Source organism: Myotis myotis, unplaced genomic scaffold (genome assembly GCF_014108235.1).
Source record: "Myotis myotis isolate mMyoMyo1 unplaced genomic scaffold, mMyoMyo1.p scaffold_m19_p_15, whole genome shotgun sequence".
NCBI classification, from domain to species: Eukaryota; Metazoa; Chordata; class Mammalia; order Chiroptera; family Vespertilionidae; genus Myotis; species Myotis myotis.
In genome coordinates this window covers 9,458,409-9,478,287 of record NW_023416319.1, presented here as the reverse complement: position 1 = coordinate 9,478,287, position 19,879 = coordinate 9,458,409, and the positions used below count along the sequence as shown (strand labels likewise).

Sequence of the window (19,879 nt, the reverse complement as noted above, 5' to 3'; positions counted from 1 at the left end):
CAATCCTGTCTGATTAAATGTACACATTTGTTCTACTTCTTTTCAGGCTTCTCCTCACTCGACTTCTGATTTTCTGATTAATATTAAAGTTGGGAGTTACAGTGATTCTAGTCCTCCCCCCCCTCCTCTCCCCCCACCACGTTTTTATTTTGCCTGCATCTTACTGTTTAGTGTGCAAATGTGGTTGTGAATTTCTTCCATTGCAGGGGAATGCATGGGCCTTGTCAATCTTGGTATCATTATTTTTAGTAGTCTTCTTTCTGAGACCTTAGCTTATAAAACAGTTTTGCTGAAATCCCAAACTCTCTAAATATTACATGGTAAATCTGCTTTTCTTTTGGAAATCTTAAAGGTGGTGATGGGCTGGCTGAAAAGCAGGTGAGATTTTTATTTTTTAAATATATATATTTTTATTGACTTCAGAGAGGGAGAGGAAGAGAGAGATAGAAACATCAATGATGAGAATCACTGATCGGCTGCCCCCACTGGGGATCAAGCCTGCAACCTGGGCCTATGCCCTTCCTTGACCGGAATTGAACCTGGGACCCTTAAATCTGCAGGCCGATGCTCTGTCCACTGAGCCAAACCAGCCAGGGCGAGATTTTTTTTTTTTAATTTGTTTTAGGGATGGGGGGGGGGGATAATTTAATGCATCATGGGTGCTACACCAACACTGTTTCTAACAATTTGCTAATTCCTATTGGTTTCTTCTTCTTTCCCCCCTGATTCTTTTTGTCCCCTTTTCATGTTGGTTTCCAGCCCACTTCTCATTGGATATTTGCAAGAAAATGAGTGTTCTTGCTCCATCACTGTTTTGGAAGCCTGGCCTTTCCCCCTTTAACATAATTCTGTTCCCCGTTTTGTAGCAAACCAATCTGCTTCCCAGGAGAGTGCCTAAAAATCAACAAATACCTGCTCCAAACCCCAGGTTTTCCATCTCCTCCCTGAGGTCTTCCAGCATCAACTTGGTTAGCAATTTCCTGCCAGAGCCATCTACATCTTGATTATTTGGGCAGTCTTTCCGGGATTTCATTTCAGACCCCCTTGGAGGAAGACTCCAGCACCTCTGATCCCAGGGGTTGGTGAACTTTCAGTTTTATTTTCCCTGGTGGTGTTAACGCCCAAACTTTTCACCTCCAAAGTCAGAAAGGACTTTGAATCCTAGCTCATTTCCTACTAACTGCGACGTCAGTTAACACACACACACACACACACACACACACCCAACACTACATTAAAAAGAATCATGTATTTTTTTCCTTAAAGATATTTTTAATGTCCCTAACAAACACTACAGTATTGGATTCTTTTTTGGATACAAAGTCATCTTGGCATATTTGTTCTAGTGAGACAACATTTAATGAACTGATTCACTGTTAATCAACAAAAAAGGGAGGGAAGACCTCGTGGGTTAATAGTTTCTTTCACTGCAATGACCAGGAACTCTGCCCAGCCCTCCACTTCCCCAAGCCCGCGGATGGTGGAGGGCTGGATCTTCCTTTCGGGCCACTTCTGTTACATCCTGCCCCGGGGTGGCTGATTCCACTGCGGGATTAACCCCTGAGCACCCCTCCCCCCCACCCACACTCCCCTTCCTTACACTACTCCCCTCCTTTCCCCTCTCTTGAAGACTGATTTCTAATATTTCTAAACTGCACTTTTTTTCTGGGCCTCTCCCCATCCCCGCCCCCCAAGTGGGCTTTCCTTCCGCCTTCCTGGGCTCGGATTCCTGACTCGGTCGCCACCCCCTTCCCCTCCTCTCCCACCCCGCATTGTCTTGTCGAAGAAGCCACCCCCTACCCGGAGCGAGTCCCCGTCCCCTCGCCCGGACTCCCGGGGTCGCACGCCCCGCGCAGGCCTCCTCCCCTGCACACGCACTCCTCCCTCCCCCGCTCCGCCCCCGCCCCCTCCTCCTCCTCCTCCCGCTCCCGGCGCCCGAAAGGATCATTGTTGGCCGCCCCCGCCCCGCCCACCCCGCCTGTTTATTTATGCACACGTCACCCGCACGGCCCCGCCCCCCGGCATCTCATTAAGCGAGTGTGTTCCTCTCGCCCTGTCAATAATCTCCGCTCCCAGACTACTCCGTTCCTCCGGATTTCGATCCCCTTTTTCTATCTGTCAATCAGCGCCGCCTTTGAACTGAAAAGCTCTCAGTCTAACTTCAACTCACTCAAATTCGAGCGGCACGAGCTCCTCCTGTATCTTCGGCTTCCCCCCCCTTTGCTCTTTATATCTGACTTCTTGTTGTTGTTGGTGTTTTTTTTTTTTTTTTAACCCCCCTTTTTTATTTATTATTTTTTTGCACATTGATCGGATCCCGGGGAACGAGAGAAAAAAGAAACCCAAACTCACGCGTGCAGAAGATCTCCCCCCCTTCCCCTCCCCTCCTCCCTCTTTCCCCTCCCCAGGAGAAAAAGACCCCAAAGCTGAAAAAAAAAGTTCACCTTGGACTCGTCTTTTTCTTGCAATATTTTTTTGGAGGGGGGAACAAAACTTTTTGGGGGTATTTTTTTTTTTTTTTTTTTTTGCTTTTCTTCCTCCTTCATTTTTCTTCCAAAATTGCTGCTGGTGGGTGAAAAAAAATGCCGCAGCTGAACGGCGGTGGAGGAGATGACCTAGGCGCCAACGACGAACTGATTTCCTTCAAAGACGAGGGCGAGCAGGAGGAGAAGAGCTCGGAGAACTCCTCGGCAGAGAGGGATTTAGCTGATGTCAAGTCGTCTCTAGTCAATGAATCAGAAACGAATCAAAACAGCTCTTCCGATTCCGAGGTAGGAAAAGCCCCTCGGGCTGGTGGGGTGTTTTAATCTGTTTCCTGGGTTTGGCAAACGTTGCTTCCAGGGGAGAAATCGGGGCTGGGGGCGGCGGCGGGGCGCCGCGGGGCCGGCCGGGCGGGCGGCGTGTGCGCGCGGTGCCACCATGGCGAAAACTTGTAACCCTGTTTTTCTCTCCCCCCCGAACCCCCCACCCCGCCGGTTCTGTCTCTCCCCCCTTCTGCGTGGCGTTTGCCCCTCGCCCTCCCCACCTCCATCCCTCCGGGAAGGCGGAAAGACGGCCTCCGCCTCGCTCCGAAAGTTTCCGAGACAAATCCCGGGAAAGTTTGGAAGAAGGTGAGTACGCCCCGCGCGCCCCGCAGCCGCCCGGGGCTGCCGCCCCGCGCGCCCGGGCCCCGCGCCCCGCTCGGCCCGGCTTGGCTTCGGCCCGGCCGGGGAGCCCGGGCCCCGGGGCCGCGCTCTAAAAAGTTTCTCCCCGCTCTCTCCCGCTCCGCGCGGCCGCCGCCGTCCCCTCGCCGCCCCGCCATGTTAGCGGCCAAGAGGCAAGATGGAGGGCTCTTTAAGGGGCCACCGTATCCCGGCTACCCCTTCATCATGATCCCCGACCTGACGAGCCCCTACCTCCCCAACGGATCGCTCTCGCCCACCGCCCGAACCGTAAGTGCCTCCAGCGCCCGGCCCCCGCCCGCAGCCCGCCCGCCCGGCCCCGCATGCGGCCTCTACCCTGCCCCCTCCTTCCCCTCCCCTCCCCTCCCCCTTCCCCGCCTCCGCTTCTCCCCGCTTCCCCTCCCCCGCCCGTGGCCCAGGCCGCCCGAAACTCTCCAAACTTTTCTGCCTTTTGTGGACTGGATTTGTTTGCACTTCGCCATGTTCTTGCTTTCAGTTTGCTGCCTCGTGATGTTGGGGAGACCTTTCTGTCCAAGCAGGGCTTTGTTGGGGAGGGGGGGAATCAGAAGAAGTATTTTTTTTTTTTTGCGCTCTGATTGCCCCCTCCCCCTTCGGTGGTGTTTGTTTCTTCACCCTGGGAAGATGACTGTGTGGCTCTTTCTTTTCTCTCTCCTCTCTCTCTCTCTTTTCCTTCCCTCTTCTGTGGCGTCTTGGGCTTTCCCGGGTTAACCCCTTGGCTGCCGCTGCCGGGGACTCGGGGACTCAGGGACTGGGCTGCGCCCGACGCGCGGGGTAGAGAGTGGATTGTCCTCCAGGTGCTGGACCTGAAAACCAGCGAGCGAGCGCGCGCGGAGCCCGAGGCCGTGGAGCGGCGCCTGGGCTTTCTCTTTCGGCCGCTTATTTATTTAGCTTTCTAGTGTTGATCACCGGCTCTTAGCCCTCCTCCCCCTTTGCCCTGGAAGGTCATGCTTGCCAGACTGGTCCCACTGCAAACTTGGGGCCTCTGGGCTTGCTCTCCTTTGGCCACCCCGCAGGGCCGCGAGCGCCCTGGGCGCCTTGGCGGGCTCGGCTTCCCGGCGCGCTGGCCGCCGCGGGCTCCCCCGGCCTGCGCGGGGTGGGGAGGCCCCTGCGGCCGGGGTTCTGGGTTTGTGGGCAGTCGGGATGGCTTCCTCCGAGCCGACTTGTATTTCTAGGGAATTTTGGTGCCTCGGAGCTTAGAGCGGGGTCTGCGCTTGCCAGCTCAGTGAGCCCTGGGGAAGGGGAGGCAGACACCAGGGTCTGCGGGCCCAAGGTGCAAAGGGGCAGCCCAGGGCGCCTCTCCTTCAAGGGAGTGGGCTGCTGACCGTGGGCCTCCCAACTTTGGAGGCCCTAGAGCCGCTCGGGGTGCCAGGCTCCTGGCCGCTTCCCGTAGGCTGTTTTGCCCACCGCTGACATTCGTTAATAAGGCTCACCCCCTTCCCGGACTGGCCTAGGCCCCCTGCCCTTGCCCTGAACCCCCTCCCCCCACCCGCTAAAAAGCCTGGATTGAAAATCCCTAGCCGCAGTCTGTAGCCATTTGTGCCGGGTTTTCCGGAATTGTCATTTGCACCTTCTCTGGTTTGGGCACCCCCCCCCCCCCTTATTTACACACACAGTACTTTTGTTTTTTCTTTTTCGGTAACTGGAGATGGCTATTTGAAATAATGCACCCACTGTTTAACAGGCATGGATTCGATGCTAATGACCCTAGGGCTTGCCGGCCGGGAGTCGATCAGATCTACAAGTGTTTTTAAGCATTAAAATATTAACTATCAGGTTTGACTTGTTTCTTGGGCCCTGGCAAAAATGGTAAGGGCATGCTAGACCGATCATTTTTTTATGGCTAGGAAAGAGAAATAATTATTCCCCCTCCCGGGCGCTCCGGCTTCTGCATGCTTGGGAAGCTGGGAGAGCGGCTCAGCCGACCTCTTCCTGCAGGGCCAGCGCTTTCAGGCTGCAGGGGCCCGGCCTTGGGGGGAAGCACAGCCCGGCTTGGTTGTATTTTTCTTGGGAGCTCGAGGGCAAGAGCTTGCTGCTCACAATCGGATGGTTTGTGTACTCACCAACCCGACCAAGCAACATTCCAAAGTCACCATGAGAATGTCTTCCTCCCCTCCCCTCCCCCTACCATGGTATTATTTTAAAATCCACTTGGCCATCTGAAAGGCCATCTGAATATTAAGCTCGGACGGCAGACTTGCTGGCTTTCTGGACTCTTTGCAAACTCCCCGGCTGTGAGGGCTGGCCGTCTGGCCGTACTATCTCCGAAAACTTGAGCCGTGGTGTTGGGCTGTCATTAGGAAGCAGGGAAATTGTTGGAGGCAAAGAAATGATTTCCTGGTGCGAAAGGGAAGGCTCCCAACCATCGGTCCCCTTTGTGGGCGTTATAGGAATAGACAGAGTCTAGTTCTGTTAATTGTGGACCTAGCGGGTGGCCTTGTGCTGTGACATCAGATGGAGGCTGAGAAGACATTTCTGAACTCAGTAGGCAGTTTTCAGTATTTGCATGTCAAACACCAACTGACATCTGCGTGTGCACTGCCCCTTCCGCCTTCCTCTCTGTTACCTGGGTTAGATTTTGTGCTCCGAAATTAAAGTTATTTATTTAGGCCGGTTAGCGGAGCAATGGAAATGAGGACGAGAGGCTGTTGTGTGTCACTCCTGACGTCTTCCATCAGAGGGGCCAGCTTGCAATTCCAGATTTGATACAGCTGCCGGAGGAATCTATAGGCGAGACAGCGGTCTTTTCATGCCTATCTGAAATTCTTAGTGCTTCATAGAGGGTGTTTGGGAAGGCAAGGTGTAAAGACAAATTAGCTGTATGCTTAATTCATACCCGACCCTCCTTGTTGGTCGTGTTTTTGCGACATTTCTGTTGCCTATCAGGTACCTGTAAAGCAGCTGCATCCTTTGAAAAGCCAACTCTTTCAATCCCTGATTTCTGCATTTCTATTTAAGAATGTAAAGAAGTAAGGAGTATCAATGAATCAACTTATGATGAATAATACATTATCTCAAGAATAATGCTTTAATTGCTGAAGACGCTATAAAGCTTGATAGTAATAATTTTATTTTAAAACGACAAAGATTTCTGCATAACATTAATTTAGTCTTTGATACAGTAATAGGAACAGCTTTTTAAGAGACAGATTTGAATACAAAAACACATTAAGGAGAGAGGTCTAGTTAAATAGATGGGAACTGGTAGACCTGCAAATATTAGAATTGTGGTAACATTTGTATGTTAAAGATGCGAATACTGTTACCATGTTAAAATGGATAGGAAAAAAGTAGTGTTGCATTTTGCTTTCTTATTCCCTCCTGCCAAGCCAGAAGTGGGAATGTGGTGTGGTCGAAATTCTAGGTAGGTTTGAAATTGCTTTTTGATTGTTAGACTTCTTGCATCTTTTATCCGAAGTTACTTGCTTTTCCACGGAGCTGTTTGCTACTAGTTTGCACAAAATAAATAAGCAGCATCTTGAATTCATTTTTGAACTTGGAATCGGGCATTTAAAGGAAACCGAGAGGGGCCTATTCACTGGGGTTCTGTGTAGCCGGCAACTTCTCTTTCTGTCTGGTGAAAAATGGATGTTTTTCTCCTCATTCAAACAACATAATCCTTTCTAATACAAAAGAGCTAGACCTTGGAGTGTGAAGGGTTAATGGTGGTCCTTCCCTGTTGTCCTCCCACCCCCCACCTGCATCCCGGATTGTTTTGACAACACTTTTCAAAGTGTGACATTCCAAGCCCCTACATAACAATGTAATATTACTGTAATTACACAGGTCATTACATTTTAAATAGAGAACAATAAAATGCTTATCACCCTGAAAAAGAACAGGTGGTCTTGCCCTTCTTTGGTATTTATGCTAATTGTTTTTCATCTCCTTCCGAAATATTTATGGGGAACATGTTTAGATTTCAATCTGCCTGCCACAGTATTAATTCTGTGCTAATCTTTATAGGTTGGGGTTTAATGTCTGCAGTATGGATTATGGGTTCAACACTCACCCAGTAAGTCATATTTTAATGATTATAAATTTAATATGCCAGCGCTTTGCCGTTTGTTGAATTTAAAGCTTTCTGAAACCCCAGAAACAAAACTATTCAGCAGCCGGGAGCCTAAAGTGCTTCTTTGGAAGAAGTGTTTTTGGAAACTTGACGGCTAAAGGGATGTAGCTTTCACGGATGCCCCCTATCTGACTGAGAAAAGATTTAGAGGCAGACAATCCCGGTTCTTGCTGAGGAGTTTTGCACGTTGATTTGAATTTTCCTGATGCGGATTTCACTTGGAGTCCCCGCTGGAAGCTGATCAGCTTTCTGTTTCTTAGCAAGCTGTGAAAAAGTTCCAGGAAGGTGTCCGCGTGTTGGCAGATCAAGAAGGCTGTTCTGTGAGCAGCGCAAAAAATACTTGCTTTAGAAAACTCGCATTTTAATAGTTGCACCAGAGGCTGTGCCTTTAAAGGTGACCGTACACGTCGTTCCAGGGTTTGAATGCCCCTCTCCATCCCATGAGGTGCCCGTGTGCCTGCAAAATGTGCTGGAATTCTGGGCTGGGAAATCCCTCACAAGCACCCGGGGCCAGCCAGGAGGTACCCAGGAAGATTGCACATTTTGTCAGATGCTTCACAGGAGGGGCCCCCGAATCACATTAAAAATGCACTGGAGAGAAAGGACAGCTGCAAATTTTTGTGCGGACGCGTGTTTCTGGACCGTGACTAAGACTCCCGAGGACCTTTCCCCCAGCTGTCTGGAAGTTATGTGGAAGTTGGTTTATTGGCAGTTAAGTATGAGACAACCTGGATTTAGCAAAGGCTCTCTCTTGCACAGGAAGTAGATGACATTATACTGGGGGAAGGGATGAGACTGCAGGCCAGGAGTGATTTACTTGTTTTTTTTTTTTTTTTTTTAAACCATAGACTTGCCAAATAAATAAGCACTTTCCAAGGAAGTAGGTTGTAAGCTTTTTAGTCTTGGTAAGTGGAATTAGATAATATCTTTAACCGCATTTATAACTGTTTAGAGGTGACACAGTACAGAAGTTTTGAGAAGGCGGGGTGTGGGGGGGTCAATTAGATTCTGGAGGCTTTTATTTTTGCAGGGGGGTGGGATGGGGGGGGGGTCCCGAGTTTCTTCTGGGAGTGAGTATTGGCAACCGTGTAAGTAAATCTTCAGCTCTGACTTATAATTGAGCACATTTGTGAAGGAAATGGTTAATTTTACAACCAAAGGCAAACTTGCACCTCGACAGGTCTGCTGAAAGAAATGTGCCCCAGTCCTTTGCTGGCAAGCGCCACCGGGTCATAAATCCACAGGCTTTATTTACAGCCCATAACACTTATGAATGTTAAGATATTTGACGCCACGTTGGCCTTATAATATTCAAGGTCCGCAGACATTGGCAGTAGCTCAAATTTCTCTCACTAATTATAAGCAATGAGATGGGGGGGGGGGGTGGCGAGGGAAAGCCCATCGCCAATGCTGCCCTCCCCCTCCTGTGACCCCCACCCCTGCAATCTGAGCTGACTGAGGCCGACACCCCCTCCTTTGGCAGCTGACTTGTAGTTTTCCTCTAGGCTATTGTTATACACATTTATAAAGAGCACTTTCAGGCATGGAAATTCAATGGGGGGCTCTGCACAAAATGCCTTTTTCAAAAGCAAAGTTGCTCTAGGTGTTTGCATCTTTTTCCTTCTGGTTTCTCCCTTTTTCCTTTTTTTTTTTTTTTTTAAAGTCTATGTTGCCTCTATAGTGCATATTTCCCAGAATACTTACAGAAACGGAATAGGGGAGACTGCTCTGTAATTTATATGATGTTCCACTGAGCTGGAAGGGAAAATACACACATTGCATAGTGCACTGGTTAACGGGAGGGTTTGAAAAAAAAGTGAGGGAGAGGAGAGTCGATTTAAGGACATTAATAGATGAGAGAAACAATGCAGGGTTATGTTGGGGCTGGGAAGGAAAGCCTCGTGTTTGGGAAAGGTACACAGCAACGTAGCCCAGGGAGGCAGCATAGATGCTGGACTAAGATTAGAAAAGTAGAAGATGGGGCACAGATTCGGGCTTGGGGAATGGCTTGAAGGAAACGGGATTCGAAGTTTCTTAGGAGAGGTGCGAGGACCATGCGGGATCGGGGGCGGGGGGGGGGGGGGGGCGGTGCTTGCTGTTTCAAACTAGATCGCTTGCTCAGCTGAGACTGGTTCCAATCCACTCCTCACCCAAAGTGAGGATGTGGCAACAGATAGGTTTCATATCAGTTATTGTGATCTGGGGGTGGGGCATTTGTGGTCCAAACCCCGGTGTGAGGCCTCCAAGGCCAATTATTTTGCCGATTTTAATTTGTTTTTTAAAAGTGGGCTGTTTGTGTGTGTTGCAGGCTGACCACATGGTAAAGGGGAATGGGGTTCTGAGGTGTGTGGGAAACCGTTGAGGGCGGGCTGTTGGTTCCATCTTTTCTGGCCGGATCCTTCTCTCTATCCAACCCCAACTTAAAGACCCAGGCTGAAAGGTTTTATTTGCTAATCAATGGAATGCAGAAACTTACTAGCCCTCAGGGACAGATATGAATCCCTTAACAGCTCATTACAAAGATGGGGCTGTGGGATCTTTGAGCGGGTTATCAGAGCTGGTGTTCTTAGGTTTTCCCAGGATAGCTTTTCCTTCCTAAGGCACATCTGATTTCTGGCTGGTAATTCAGCCCGTTATACTTTATTCTTTTTCTTTTCTTTCTTTCTTTTTTTTTTTTTTTTTGGCGTGAAGTAGCCCCAAACGGTTTGGTCTACAGAGGGAAGGGGAATGGGTATTAGTGGGATCAGCTCCGAAGGAGTTAAAATTGCTCACTAAAGTTTGGCATCATGAAAATAAATTTGAGGCCTGGTAGGCATTAGCAGGGCACAGCACATTTACAGAGCTTAATTAGTACGAACTGTAATTGTTCATGGCCTGCCAGAAGAAGTAATGTTCAGGAAAAGTGGAGTCCTTCTCTTGCAGTCTCCAGTTTGAAACCGATAAATCACTTGCATATTTGTGTAGTGATTCAAATGGAGCTAAGACCTCTCCCATCCCAACATGTGGTAAATTGTAAAGTCAATGAATTGCAGATGTAGGCTACAGTGAGATTCTCTAAGAAAATGCAGAATGAATGGGAAAGAAGTGATGCTATAAATATTTACTGAGGAGATAACTAGGTTTCCGCGTGCTGGGCCAATTATGATGTCCTAAATATATGAGGAAAATGCTTAAAAAATCGGGAGGATTTGTGTGGGTCTTGGGGTGGGGTTGGTTTGTTTTAGAAAGTGAAATAAAAGGCACGATGTTATTGTCGTGTCAGTTTTATTAAGCCTGAATCACAATGGCATGCCCAGGGAAGGACACATGAAACCCACATTAATGCAAATTAATTCGTTATGAGTTGCAGCACTGTGACTGCTAAGTGGAGTAATGATGGGGGCATCATTTAAAGAGTGTTAGTGAAGCTAGCAACTTTCCCGTGAAAATGCTGTGTGAGGAACATGGCTCAGCACGTGAGCCTGGGTGCTTTTGTGGGCTAGAAATGTGTTTTGTTCAGAAGCAGGAAAGTTGATTCACTTTATATCTTACCCCCCTCCAGCCCCCAAGCAGTTTAAGAACTTTGTTTTAATGTGTAAAGAAAATCAGCTAGTTTTTCCTCAAAAATCAACCCAGAAATGCCGATCACCATCCCCAAAGTTCAACTTCAACGTTTCTTTTTTATTTTCTTTTTTAATTTTGCAAGAGATTGCAGCACAAAGTGGAAAAAAACCGAACGTGTAGCATCCCCCCACAGACCTATAGATGTAACTTTCTTGAAGCAATTTTTTCCCTTTTTTTTTCTTCTTACAGGATTTTGGTCTCAGGCAATGTTGCAAGTCAATACTTCTTTCCCCAAATGTGAGTAGGTGGATGTGTGTGGAAGCTGTAAAAGTTAATGATCGCTCTCTGACTCATAGCTGATGGTTTCAGGTTGAGGAAAAAGAAAAGAAAAAAAAAATTAATGAGGGTAAATAGACATTTGGTGGAACATGGGAGACAGTGGGAGAGGCTGTTCTGTCTGAAGGCCTGCGTTTTGTTGTAGCAGGACTTCTGGAGAATGCCAGGAAGTGAAAAGGGGGTGCCTTTGTTTAAGTTGTTGTTTTAGGATGGAGTAAGTGTTCAGCGGCTGGATCTTTGCAGGAATGCTGAAGCCCACGTAGCTACCAGTCAGAGCTGGTTTTGCCTCCCCAAGGGGAAGTCAGAGGCCCCCTGGACACTTTTTAAAAGGGCAGGCAGGAGCCCAGAGTCCTGGCCAGAAGTTCACTTCCCATTAAATGTAAGAGGCTCCCCACAGAGGGGTGCTGTGCTGTTCCTGTCCTGAAAATGACTGATGATGTAAGAAAAAGCCTTAGATATTATTGTTATCATTACTTTAAAAAACTGCTCTGTCTTTTACGCGAATGGCATGGAAATTAAACGTCAAGTGGCTGATGATGGTAGCTACAGGGTAAAAAGGAAGGAAAGTGGACCAAAAGACCTCCAAAGCCAAAACTTTGCAGGAAATGAATCTGGATTTATTATTATTTTTTTAATAAAATAGAAAGTCAAGTGATTCATGAAGCTGAACATAAAGCAAATGCCCCACCTCTTCCCCATTTAGTGGAATGAACAGGCATCGAAAAGGGATCTTCACCACATTGGAAGTCTAACTGGAGCTGGAAAAACCAACATAGGGTTTTGATTTTTTTTAAGTCACCTTTGAGGTTGTAAAAGCCCATTGCTCTCCTCTCTGACGGCTTGTATCTGAGACATCACCTTTAGGGCCAGTAGTGGTGATGAGGAATAAAATGAGGGAAATCAAGAGATGCTCATCATCAGGGGAGCCGTTAACCGTAAGATGTTGGTTTTCCAGTTGCTGGCAAATGGGGCGCCCCTGTGCTGGGCACAGCCACCTCTTCCTGGCGCTTCCTCAGGACAAGTGAGGGCCAGGTCACCCTCGGGTGTGAGAATGGGTGGGTGGGCTTGGCCGCTGTAAACAAACACACCGGAAGGGGAGGTCTGTTTTGTGAGAGTTTTACGGGAAGAAATTAATTGGAAAGTACCTTGGAGTTCTCATTTGGTGGCACCCCTGGGAGGGAGGCACCCCACTGAGGGCCTGCTGCATGCCCAGGGTACAACAGCCACAGTGGCTGGGAGAGGAAGTGACGTCAGTGCTGCAGGTGACCAACAGCAGGGCGGTCCCAAGAGTCGAGGATTATGGGAACCTGGTTCTTAAACCCAGATTAGCCTTAGAGAGCCCTGTGTCTTGTCCTGGATCTTGCAACCTCCCCATCTCTTCCAAAAAAAAAAGCAGAGAGCCAGCCATCTCTTGCTCTCCTGCCTTATAGCTTTTTTACAGAGATATAAATGCAGGCATGTTGCAGTTTAGAATGCCCAGGTTTTACAGAGTCCTTGTATTTTATCTTTGTCTTAAAAAGCTAGACCATAACGAACAAGGCATCTGTGTGTTTTACAGGGAAGGAAAAAGCAGTTTGAAATGTGTTTTAGAAAGGGGATTATTGGGGAAAAGAGGGGCTGGAAGCCCAAAGGCGAACCAAGAAAATGGTGAAGGCTTCGTCGCTGTAGCTGGAGGAAGTCGAGCTCGAAATCCCTCCAACACCGTGGTCACTGGCTGGGAGGGAATACGCATGGAGCTTGTGCTGTGGGTATTGATGAGCTGGTCCAGGTTATACTATGTGTCTGGACACCTGAGGAGGGAAGTGACATTGCTTGGGGGTGCTAGGATGGTGTGTGCGTGAAGGTTAAATTAACTTGGTCCTACCAGAGTCGTCAGGACCGGCAGCTGCACCTTTACTGTTATAATTGCAGCCTCCTCTCTGGGTTGCATTGTTGTTTGGGTGGTGATGAACGCCAGGATTAAGACTGGAACCCGACAAGTGAAAATTGAATTTGGATTAGCCACAGTTTCATTAATGTATTCATAGGGCTGTGATTATATGAAATTTTGTTTCCACGACCCTGTACTTAGTTATCAGGTGTCCATTCAATTTTAATTGACAATATAAGATTCCTGTGGTTACCCTGAGTACAGATTGCCTAGGGCTCCGCAGGGTCTGTGGGAAGCAAAGCTTGGACAAGTTTCCATTAAGCTCTGAATCAGGCTGTTGGAAAAGAGGAGAAGAAAACCCTCTGAAAAGGGGGACACGTTGTTAGTGTTGCCTTCTCCACTTAGAAGGAGAACACCCCCTCTCCGACAAGAGCTGCTCTCCAGCCAAGAATTCCAAACTCGCAGAGCAACCTGTCTCGTGCACAAAAGTTGTTTTTAACAAAAGTTGTTTTAACACGACGCAGCATTGTCACAGTAATTAGTGCAATCTCTGTTTACTGACTGGCAGTTTTCACAAAAAAGGACGGGGGCGGGGGGGGGGGGAGGGGGAGGAAGAGCGGGGCAAAGGGTGCACATTCATCCTTCTTTTGCAGCAGTCCACTTTGGATGACCTGCTTCTGAGTCTGTGTGGGGGCTGTGTGCGTTGGGGGGCATATCTTCAGCATTCATCCTGCCTTGTTTCAGGGAGTGTGGTTCATTACTCTGCCTTGACAGGTGAGAAAATGCTTTTGTTGGGCCCACCTTTCTTGTGCCCCCTTTTAACTTTAATATTGTGTTCTGGGGCAAGCAGACTCTTAATAGATCCAGGCAGTATTTTTGTTTATTTGTGACAGATAAAACGCTCTCAGAACCAGAAGAAGTTCTTATGTGAAACCCCCTTTCCGTTCCCCCTCCTCCTGTTATTTACGGACTGAATAGATTTTTGGGGGCAGGGAGGAAGATATACACTAATTGAGTCTAGAACGCTTGCAGGCTAGGTCACATGTGGCTATACAGAGTGTTCCGATAATGGTAATAGTAATAGTTAGTAGCAGTGGTAGCGATAGTATGTTAGAGTCACACCGATCCTGTTTGGAAACACCACTAGACCTATTGCTGTGAGTGGGGATGGGCAGCAATTTCTTAGGACCATCCGATTCTTCACCATTTGTGTGTAAATGGCAAATTGAAATGCATTTTCAGATACTGTTGAGATTCTGTAGAGATTGTTGTAGTGTTTATAAAGGAAATCGGGTGGTGTTTGTTTCCCCAATTGGTAGGGTTCCAAGATTAACAGGTGCTATTTGGGAAAGAAAGAATTTGGTGAGGAATCGGGGTAGTCCTTTCTCTGTGGGGATGCACACTTCGATGGGGAAACAGTAGGGTTTCTGAGGGGAAGACCCTGGAGAGACGACAGGACTTTCCTGTGCAGGGTCTAGGTCAGTGGTCGGCAAACTGCGGCCCCTTGACTGTGGCTCTTCCACAAAATACCACGTGCGGGCGCGCACGTACAGTGCGATTGAAACTTCGTGGCCACACTCGAGGGGCCAAAGAGCCGCATGTGGCTCGCGAGCCGCCGTTTGCCGACCGCTGGCCTAGGTGAACAGTCACTCACGGGCCACCAAGGGGTCTTCCTTCAGAAAGCTTGGTGGCCGTTGGACAGTGGTCGGCTCCCTCTCTGGGGAAGTGGGGATACCTGGAGTGCGGGCTCTCCGGAGCTGTCCGGGGCCACATGGCTTAGTCATTGTGAAAGAATGTGCTGTGCGAGGCCTGCGGTGGCCCCTGAATTCTGCCTGACACATTTGTTTTCCCCAAAATAGACTTGAGTTTGCAAGGAGTTAGAGCCCAGTCATTAGCACCGCGGGGGCTTGTGTACCTGTGGCGGTCTTGTGGCTTCTCATAACCCTTTCTCTCCCACGCTCTGCCTCTGGCCTACATGTTGCAATGCTGATGACCTGTGCAGCACGGTTAATTCTTCTGCAGCATCCTGCTCAGCACACTGGCTTCTTATGTCTAAATGGGCGTCCGCCCCTTCCCTTTTCATGTCACTGATTCTCACTCCTGGCCCCCTCCCCCCACTTCCTTTTTGCTTGTTGAATAGGGCTTTTTTTTTTTTTTTTTTAAATTTACCTTAGATTATTATGATCATCTTATCCATAGCCACAAATAAAATACACGGGTCTCGATTGAATGCCAATGCTGCAGTTCAATCTAGGAAGGTTTGTCTGCTATTCATAAACTGCTTAAGATGTTTCCTTGTAGTTTGTGACATAAGCAGAACGCTTTGATTTGGTTTCTTTCTACAGCTCCATTTTCAGTCCGGGAGCACACATTACTCTGCGTACAAAACGATTGAACACCAGATTGCAATTCAGGTAGGAAACGCAACAGATCCTGAAGCTTGAATTGTCAATGTGTAGGTCTCTTGTGTCTTTCATTCTCTCCCCCTTCCCTCAACCTAGATGATGATGATGAGGATGATGGCAATGACGATGATGGTGATGGTAGTGATGATGGTGGTGATGACGGTGGTGGTCATGACGATGGTGGTGATGGCGGCGGTGGTGGTGGTTGATTGGGGGAGGTAGGAAGCAAAGAATAAACAAGAGCAGAAGATGTGCTGCTGAAATGATTTGAAGATACGGGAAGAGAGAGCAGCCTGTGTTTTTGTGTGAAAAGCCTCTTGTTCAGGCATAATGGGCACACAGACCCCAGCTTGGCTACTGTGTTTTGCTTAGGGAGGGGTCTTAAACTGGGAGTAAAAAGAGGCGACAGAAAGTGACCAGCAGGAGTGAAGGGGGGAGATGGGAGAGGAGGCAGTGTGACAGCCAGAGAGTTGTTCCGGTGGATCAAAATCATGTTAAGTGGTGCTAAGAATATCACTTTTGACCTGATTGTCCTGAAATGTTGATTTCTCCTGGGCCTGTTGATATATGACACTAACCGTGCTGGAAGGGAAAGGCGACAGATCCCAGCTTCTGATGAGTGTCCTGTTTCCTGCTCACGTAGTACTTCCATTCTCTTAAATCCAAAGGCTAAACAAATCATGAACTAATATAGACTCCGAGCTGAACTGATGCCAGCAGAATGCGGTTGTGGAGCGAGAGCAGACTAATACGATTTTCGTCTGTCTGTCTGGCCTGGCCTGGCTTTGCCAGGATGGATGGGCCTCCTGGTTTAACTGATGGGGCTGAACCTCCTTGGGTCTTCTGGTTTAACCCTTTGAAAGAGGCTTTGACACCGGTCGTTGTTGTGTGCAAGTCTGGCCCTGGGGTCTTCTCTTCTCAGAAGTCGCTGTCGGTGGGTTGAATGATTTACTTGTCCCAGCATTCCCTGCCTTGTAGTTACCCTTGCTGATAACTTGGGGGGTATGGGCATGGGGTCTCCCAGAACTCCAGCCACATGGCATCTGTGTGTCTCTGCCACTTCACATCTGCATCTTCCTGGGTAAGACTTTCAAGTAGCCCTTTGCCCCCTGGTAACTTGTGCACCATACCACCAGGGGAAGCTGTGACTCAGCAGGCATTTTTATTTGGTGGATCCCTAATATTTTTGTACCCATTTCAAGGTGACGGCAACTGATTTTAAAAATATTTCTATTACTTCTGAAGTTGTGCTGGCTGACCTGTGTGTGTATTTGAGGGGAAGGTGTGACCTTGGTTTTACCCTCCCAACCCCCAAATATTTTCAGGACTGGTGTCTTCAGTTGGGGCTCCAGTTGTTCTTGCTGGCACCCGTCCGGCGGACCCTTGTCCCTCTTGACTAATGGCACAGTGAGTCTCGCTCCCAGAAGCTGGTGTAGACTCGGGGTTTGGTTAGAGAACGTGCCCAAACCCGGACTCCCAGTGAATGGAGGGCTGAGCGGTGTCCTGGGGCCTACGACATCTCGGGGAGCGCTTGGAAGAGCCTGTTGCCCGGGCTGTGGGAATGGTGGAGACTGAATAGCGTAGTGATCCCTATCTTGGTGTGGAAAGGCTGGCTGGGGCCATGGCACTGGGAGACCAGCCGAGACCAGACCAGCTGTTGTGTCTTTACACCCTGCTGAAGCGGCCCTTGTTAGGCCGGCAGCTCGTCTTTTCTCCAAACCACCTGGCACCGCGCGGGCCATGGGAAGCCCTTTCTCAGGAGGAAGATGGAGTAAATTACAGAGCTCATTGTTTGGAGGACTGAAACCATCACTATTCCTCCATGAACAGGTAGTATTGTTCTGCCCTGCTTCTGTTTGCCGAGGCTGGATGCCCATGTGGGCAAACAGAGAGGCGTTTTATCAGAGGCCCAGCACCGCATGCTCTCAGTGTCGTGCCCCCCCCCTCCCCCGCAGGACGAGGACCAGGCCATGCCAATGGCAGCTAGCTGTAATTCTAGTTGGGTCATCAAAGAATAAATGGGGAGGGGGGGGGGAGACAAAAGAAGCAAAGGGAAAAAAAGAGGAAACCTCAGACACACAAAAATGGTTCCCAAGGCCCATGGCAGCTCAAGAGGTGGGGTGGGAGAAGAGGGTGGCATTGAGCTGGTGAGCAGGAGAGCGGCCGTGTCCCCTTGCTCTGGTCTCTAGGATAAGGCTTAAATGCAACGTGCGATGGTCAGGGCCGAATTTTCTTTCCTGGAAACTTAAACTGGTTTAGCCTTAATAAATACTGTATTTCAATATGAGCTGAGCTTGTTGCTCTCCTAAGCTATATCCTAAAATAACCTCGCGTAGTATGATACCGTGTATCACATGAGGTTCATCCCCCTTCCCCTTGCCATCCCTCCTGTAATCTCAGGGCTTGGCCAAGTTCACCGTTTATATGAATGGACGCTGAGTGATTCTGTAGACAGAATCATGTTCTTGTCAAAGGTATGGACACAATATCAATGGCTGTGTTGGGATCTTCCCCCACTTTTGACAACCTCCCGACTCCTCTCAGTTTTGGAAAGACAAAAGTAACAAAAATGATTTTCTCTAAACGGTTAGCAAAATGTATATGGAATGAAAATTTAAAAGCCTTTTTCTAGATGCAGTTATTTGACTATTGACTTTTTAAAAGTTTTATTGAAGTGCAGTACTCAGATCTTTAATGGAGAGGTGGGTGAACTTTTACCCACATCAGTATAGTATAGAATGGGTTTCAGGTACTTGTTCTGTAAAGGGCCAGATAGTGAGTATTTTAGGCTTCGTGGGCCATACAATCTCTATGGCAACTACTCAGCTCTGCCAGTGTGACGAGAAAGCACCCAAAAATAGTACCTGAAGGCATAGCTGTGACTGTGTCTCAATGAAACTTTATAAAATCTGACAGTGGCTGGATGTGGCTCAGGGACTGTAGTTTGCTTTTCCTGGTAAAGAATATTAGCAATTTCCCAGAAGTCTCTTGTTCTCTTCCCAGTCATCCTTCCCGGGCCTGCAGTAAAAATTCTCACCGAGGAGTAGTTTTAGCTCTCCTCATGGATGAGTTTTGCCCGCCCTTTAGCTTCTTAGAAATGGAGTTGTACAGAATATACTGTCTCATGCCTGGCCCCACTCAGCACCATGCCTGTGTGTAGCAATAATTTGCTTTTTCACGGCTGCATAGCATTCCACGCCGGAATAGGGCACATTGCATGTAGTTTTTCTGTGTTGTTGGGATATTTGCTTCCAATGTTCTGCTGTTAGGAATAAGCCCCTCGTCACACTCCCCCCACACCTGTTCATACACAGGAGTCGACTTGGAGAGGCGCAGGGCAGTGTGTGTGCTTAGCTTCACATTGACCTTTTGACAGAGACTTTGACACTGGATTTCAAGTGTTATCACGGAGATGCTCTCCATGGCGGTTGTTCGGTATGTGAGTGATATTTATGAGGAGGAGCAGTAAGAGAAGGCTCCTTTGCCCAGAGTCCAGTACAGGCCCCTGCACGTAGTGGTTTGGCCCCTGCCTCAGCTCCTAGGAGCTCCTCCCACCGTCTCCATTAACCTGGGGGAGGTTTAGCAGGTTGGGGGGGGGGGGGCGGAGGTTTAGCAGGTTGGAGGGGGGGGTTTAGCAGGTTGGAGGGGGAGGTTTAGCAGGTTGGAGGGGGAGGTTTAGCAGGTTGGAGGAGGAGGTTTAGCAGGTTGGAGGAGGAGGTTTAGCAGGTTGCGGGGTGGGGAGGGAGGTTTAGCAGGTTGGGGGGGAGGTTTAGCAGGTGGGGGGGGCGTTTAGCAGGTTGCGGGGCAGAGGTGGGCCCACACTGCAGATTGCTCGGAGGGAGGCTCTGCAAGCGATTAGGATCCATGTTTAGGCACTTCTGTTGCCTCCCTGAGGAGAGCTCTCCCAACTCTCCTCCCCTCATCATTATTCCAACCCCAAGAGCAGGGTTGTAAGCAAGGTCAAGACCCACGATGTTTCCCTTGGTTTTCAGAAGGGCTACTTCAGGACCAATTAAGCCTTTGTTTTAAGAGTATTTTGGCCGAAGGTTGATGTTTTAACACCAAGTCAGATGTGACTTAGGAAAAAAAATACTCCGCACGCAGGAAAAACAAACCAAGTAGACCTTTCTTGGTTGTTTTTCTTTTAAGATGTGAAATGGCTTGTGTGTGTGTGTGTGTGTGAGAGAGAGAGAGAGAGAGAGTATGCTGCACTCACATGCTTGTGTGTGTGCAAAGACAACTAGGAGAGGATCCAGAAGAAATGGACCATTTTATTTGTTTAGACAGCTGAGCAGTGCAGACCTTGCTGTGGGTGTTGTCTTCCCTCTTGTCCTCAGGCTTGCAAGTTTCCTTCTGAGCTGGACCAAGGCATCCCCCTCCCGCTTGGTCTCAGAGCTCCTCTACCATGATTCAGGAAGGCCGGAGGGCCCCCTTCCAGGGCCTGGGTGCTTTGTGGAGCCCGGGAGAGAAGGAT

The 19,879-nt window shown here is 48.8% G+C and overlaps 1 protein-coding gene and 1 long non-coding RNA gene across 33 annotated transcripts in view; one reads left to right on the top strand and one right to left on the bottom strand.

The window, feature by feature from the left end:
* Positions 1–2,506: 2,506 nt before the first annotated feature.
* LOC118669740 lies at positions 2,507–3,475 on the bottom strand. Its single transcript, XR_004972116.1, has 2 exons — positions 3,396–3,475; positions 2,507–2,723 (listed from the first exon to the last, which is right to left on the bottom strand). It is a non-coding gene; the product is annotated as an uncharacterized LOC118669740 (long non-coding RNA).
* Positions 2,552–19,879, top strand: part of TCF7L2 (transcription factor 7 like 2) — a 195,357-nt gene continuing 178,029 nt past the window's right edge. For 20 of the 32 annotated variants that reach the window (XM_036335961.1, XM_036335958.1, XM_036335960.1 and 17 more), the window contains exons 1-4: positions 2,552–2,771; positions 3,044–3,110; positions 3,307–3,431; positions 15,346–15,414. In XM_036335961.1, the coding sequence (XP_036191854.1) occupies positions 2,583–2,771; positions 3,044–3,110; positions 3,307–3,431; positions 15,346–15,414 (450 nt within the window). In that variant the 5' untranslated portion in view covers positions 2,552–2,582. The remainder of the gene's footprint in view (positions 2,772–3,043; positions 3,111–3,306; positions 3,432–15,345; positions 15,415–19,879) is intronic. The other 12 variants (XM_036335964.1, XM_036335966.1, XM_036335967.1 and 9 more) reach the window with 1 other exon arrangement.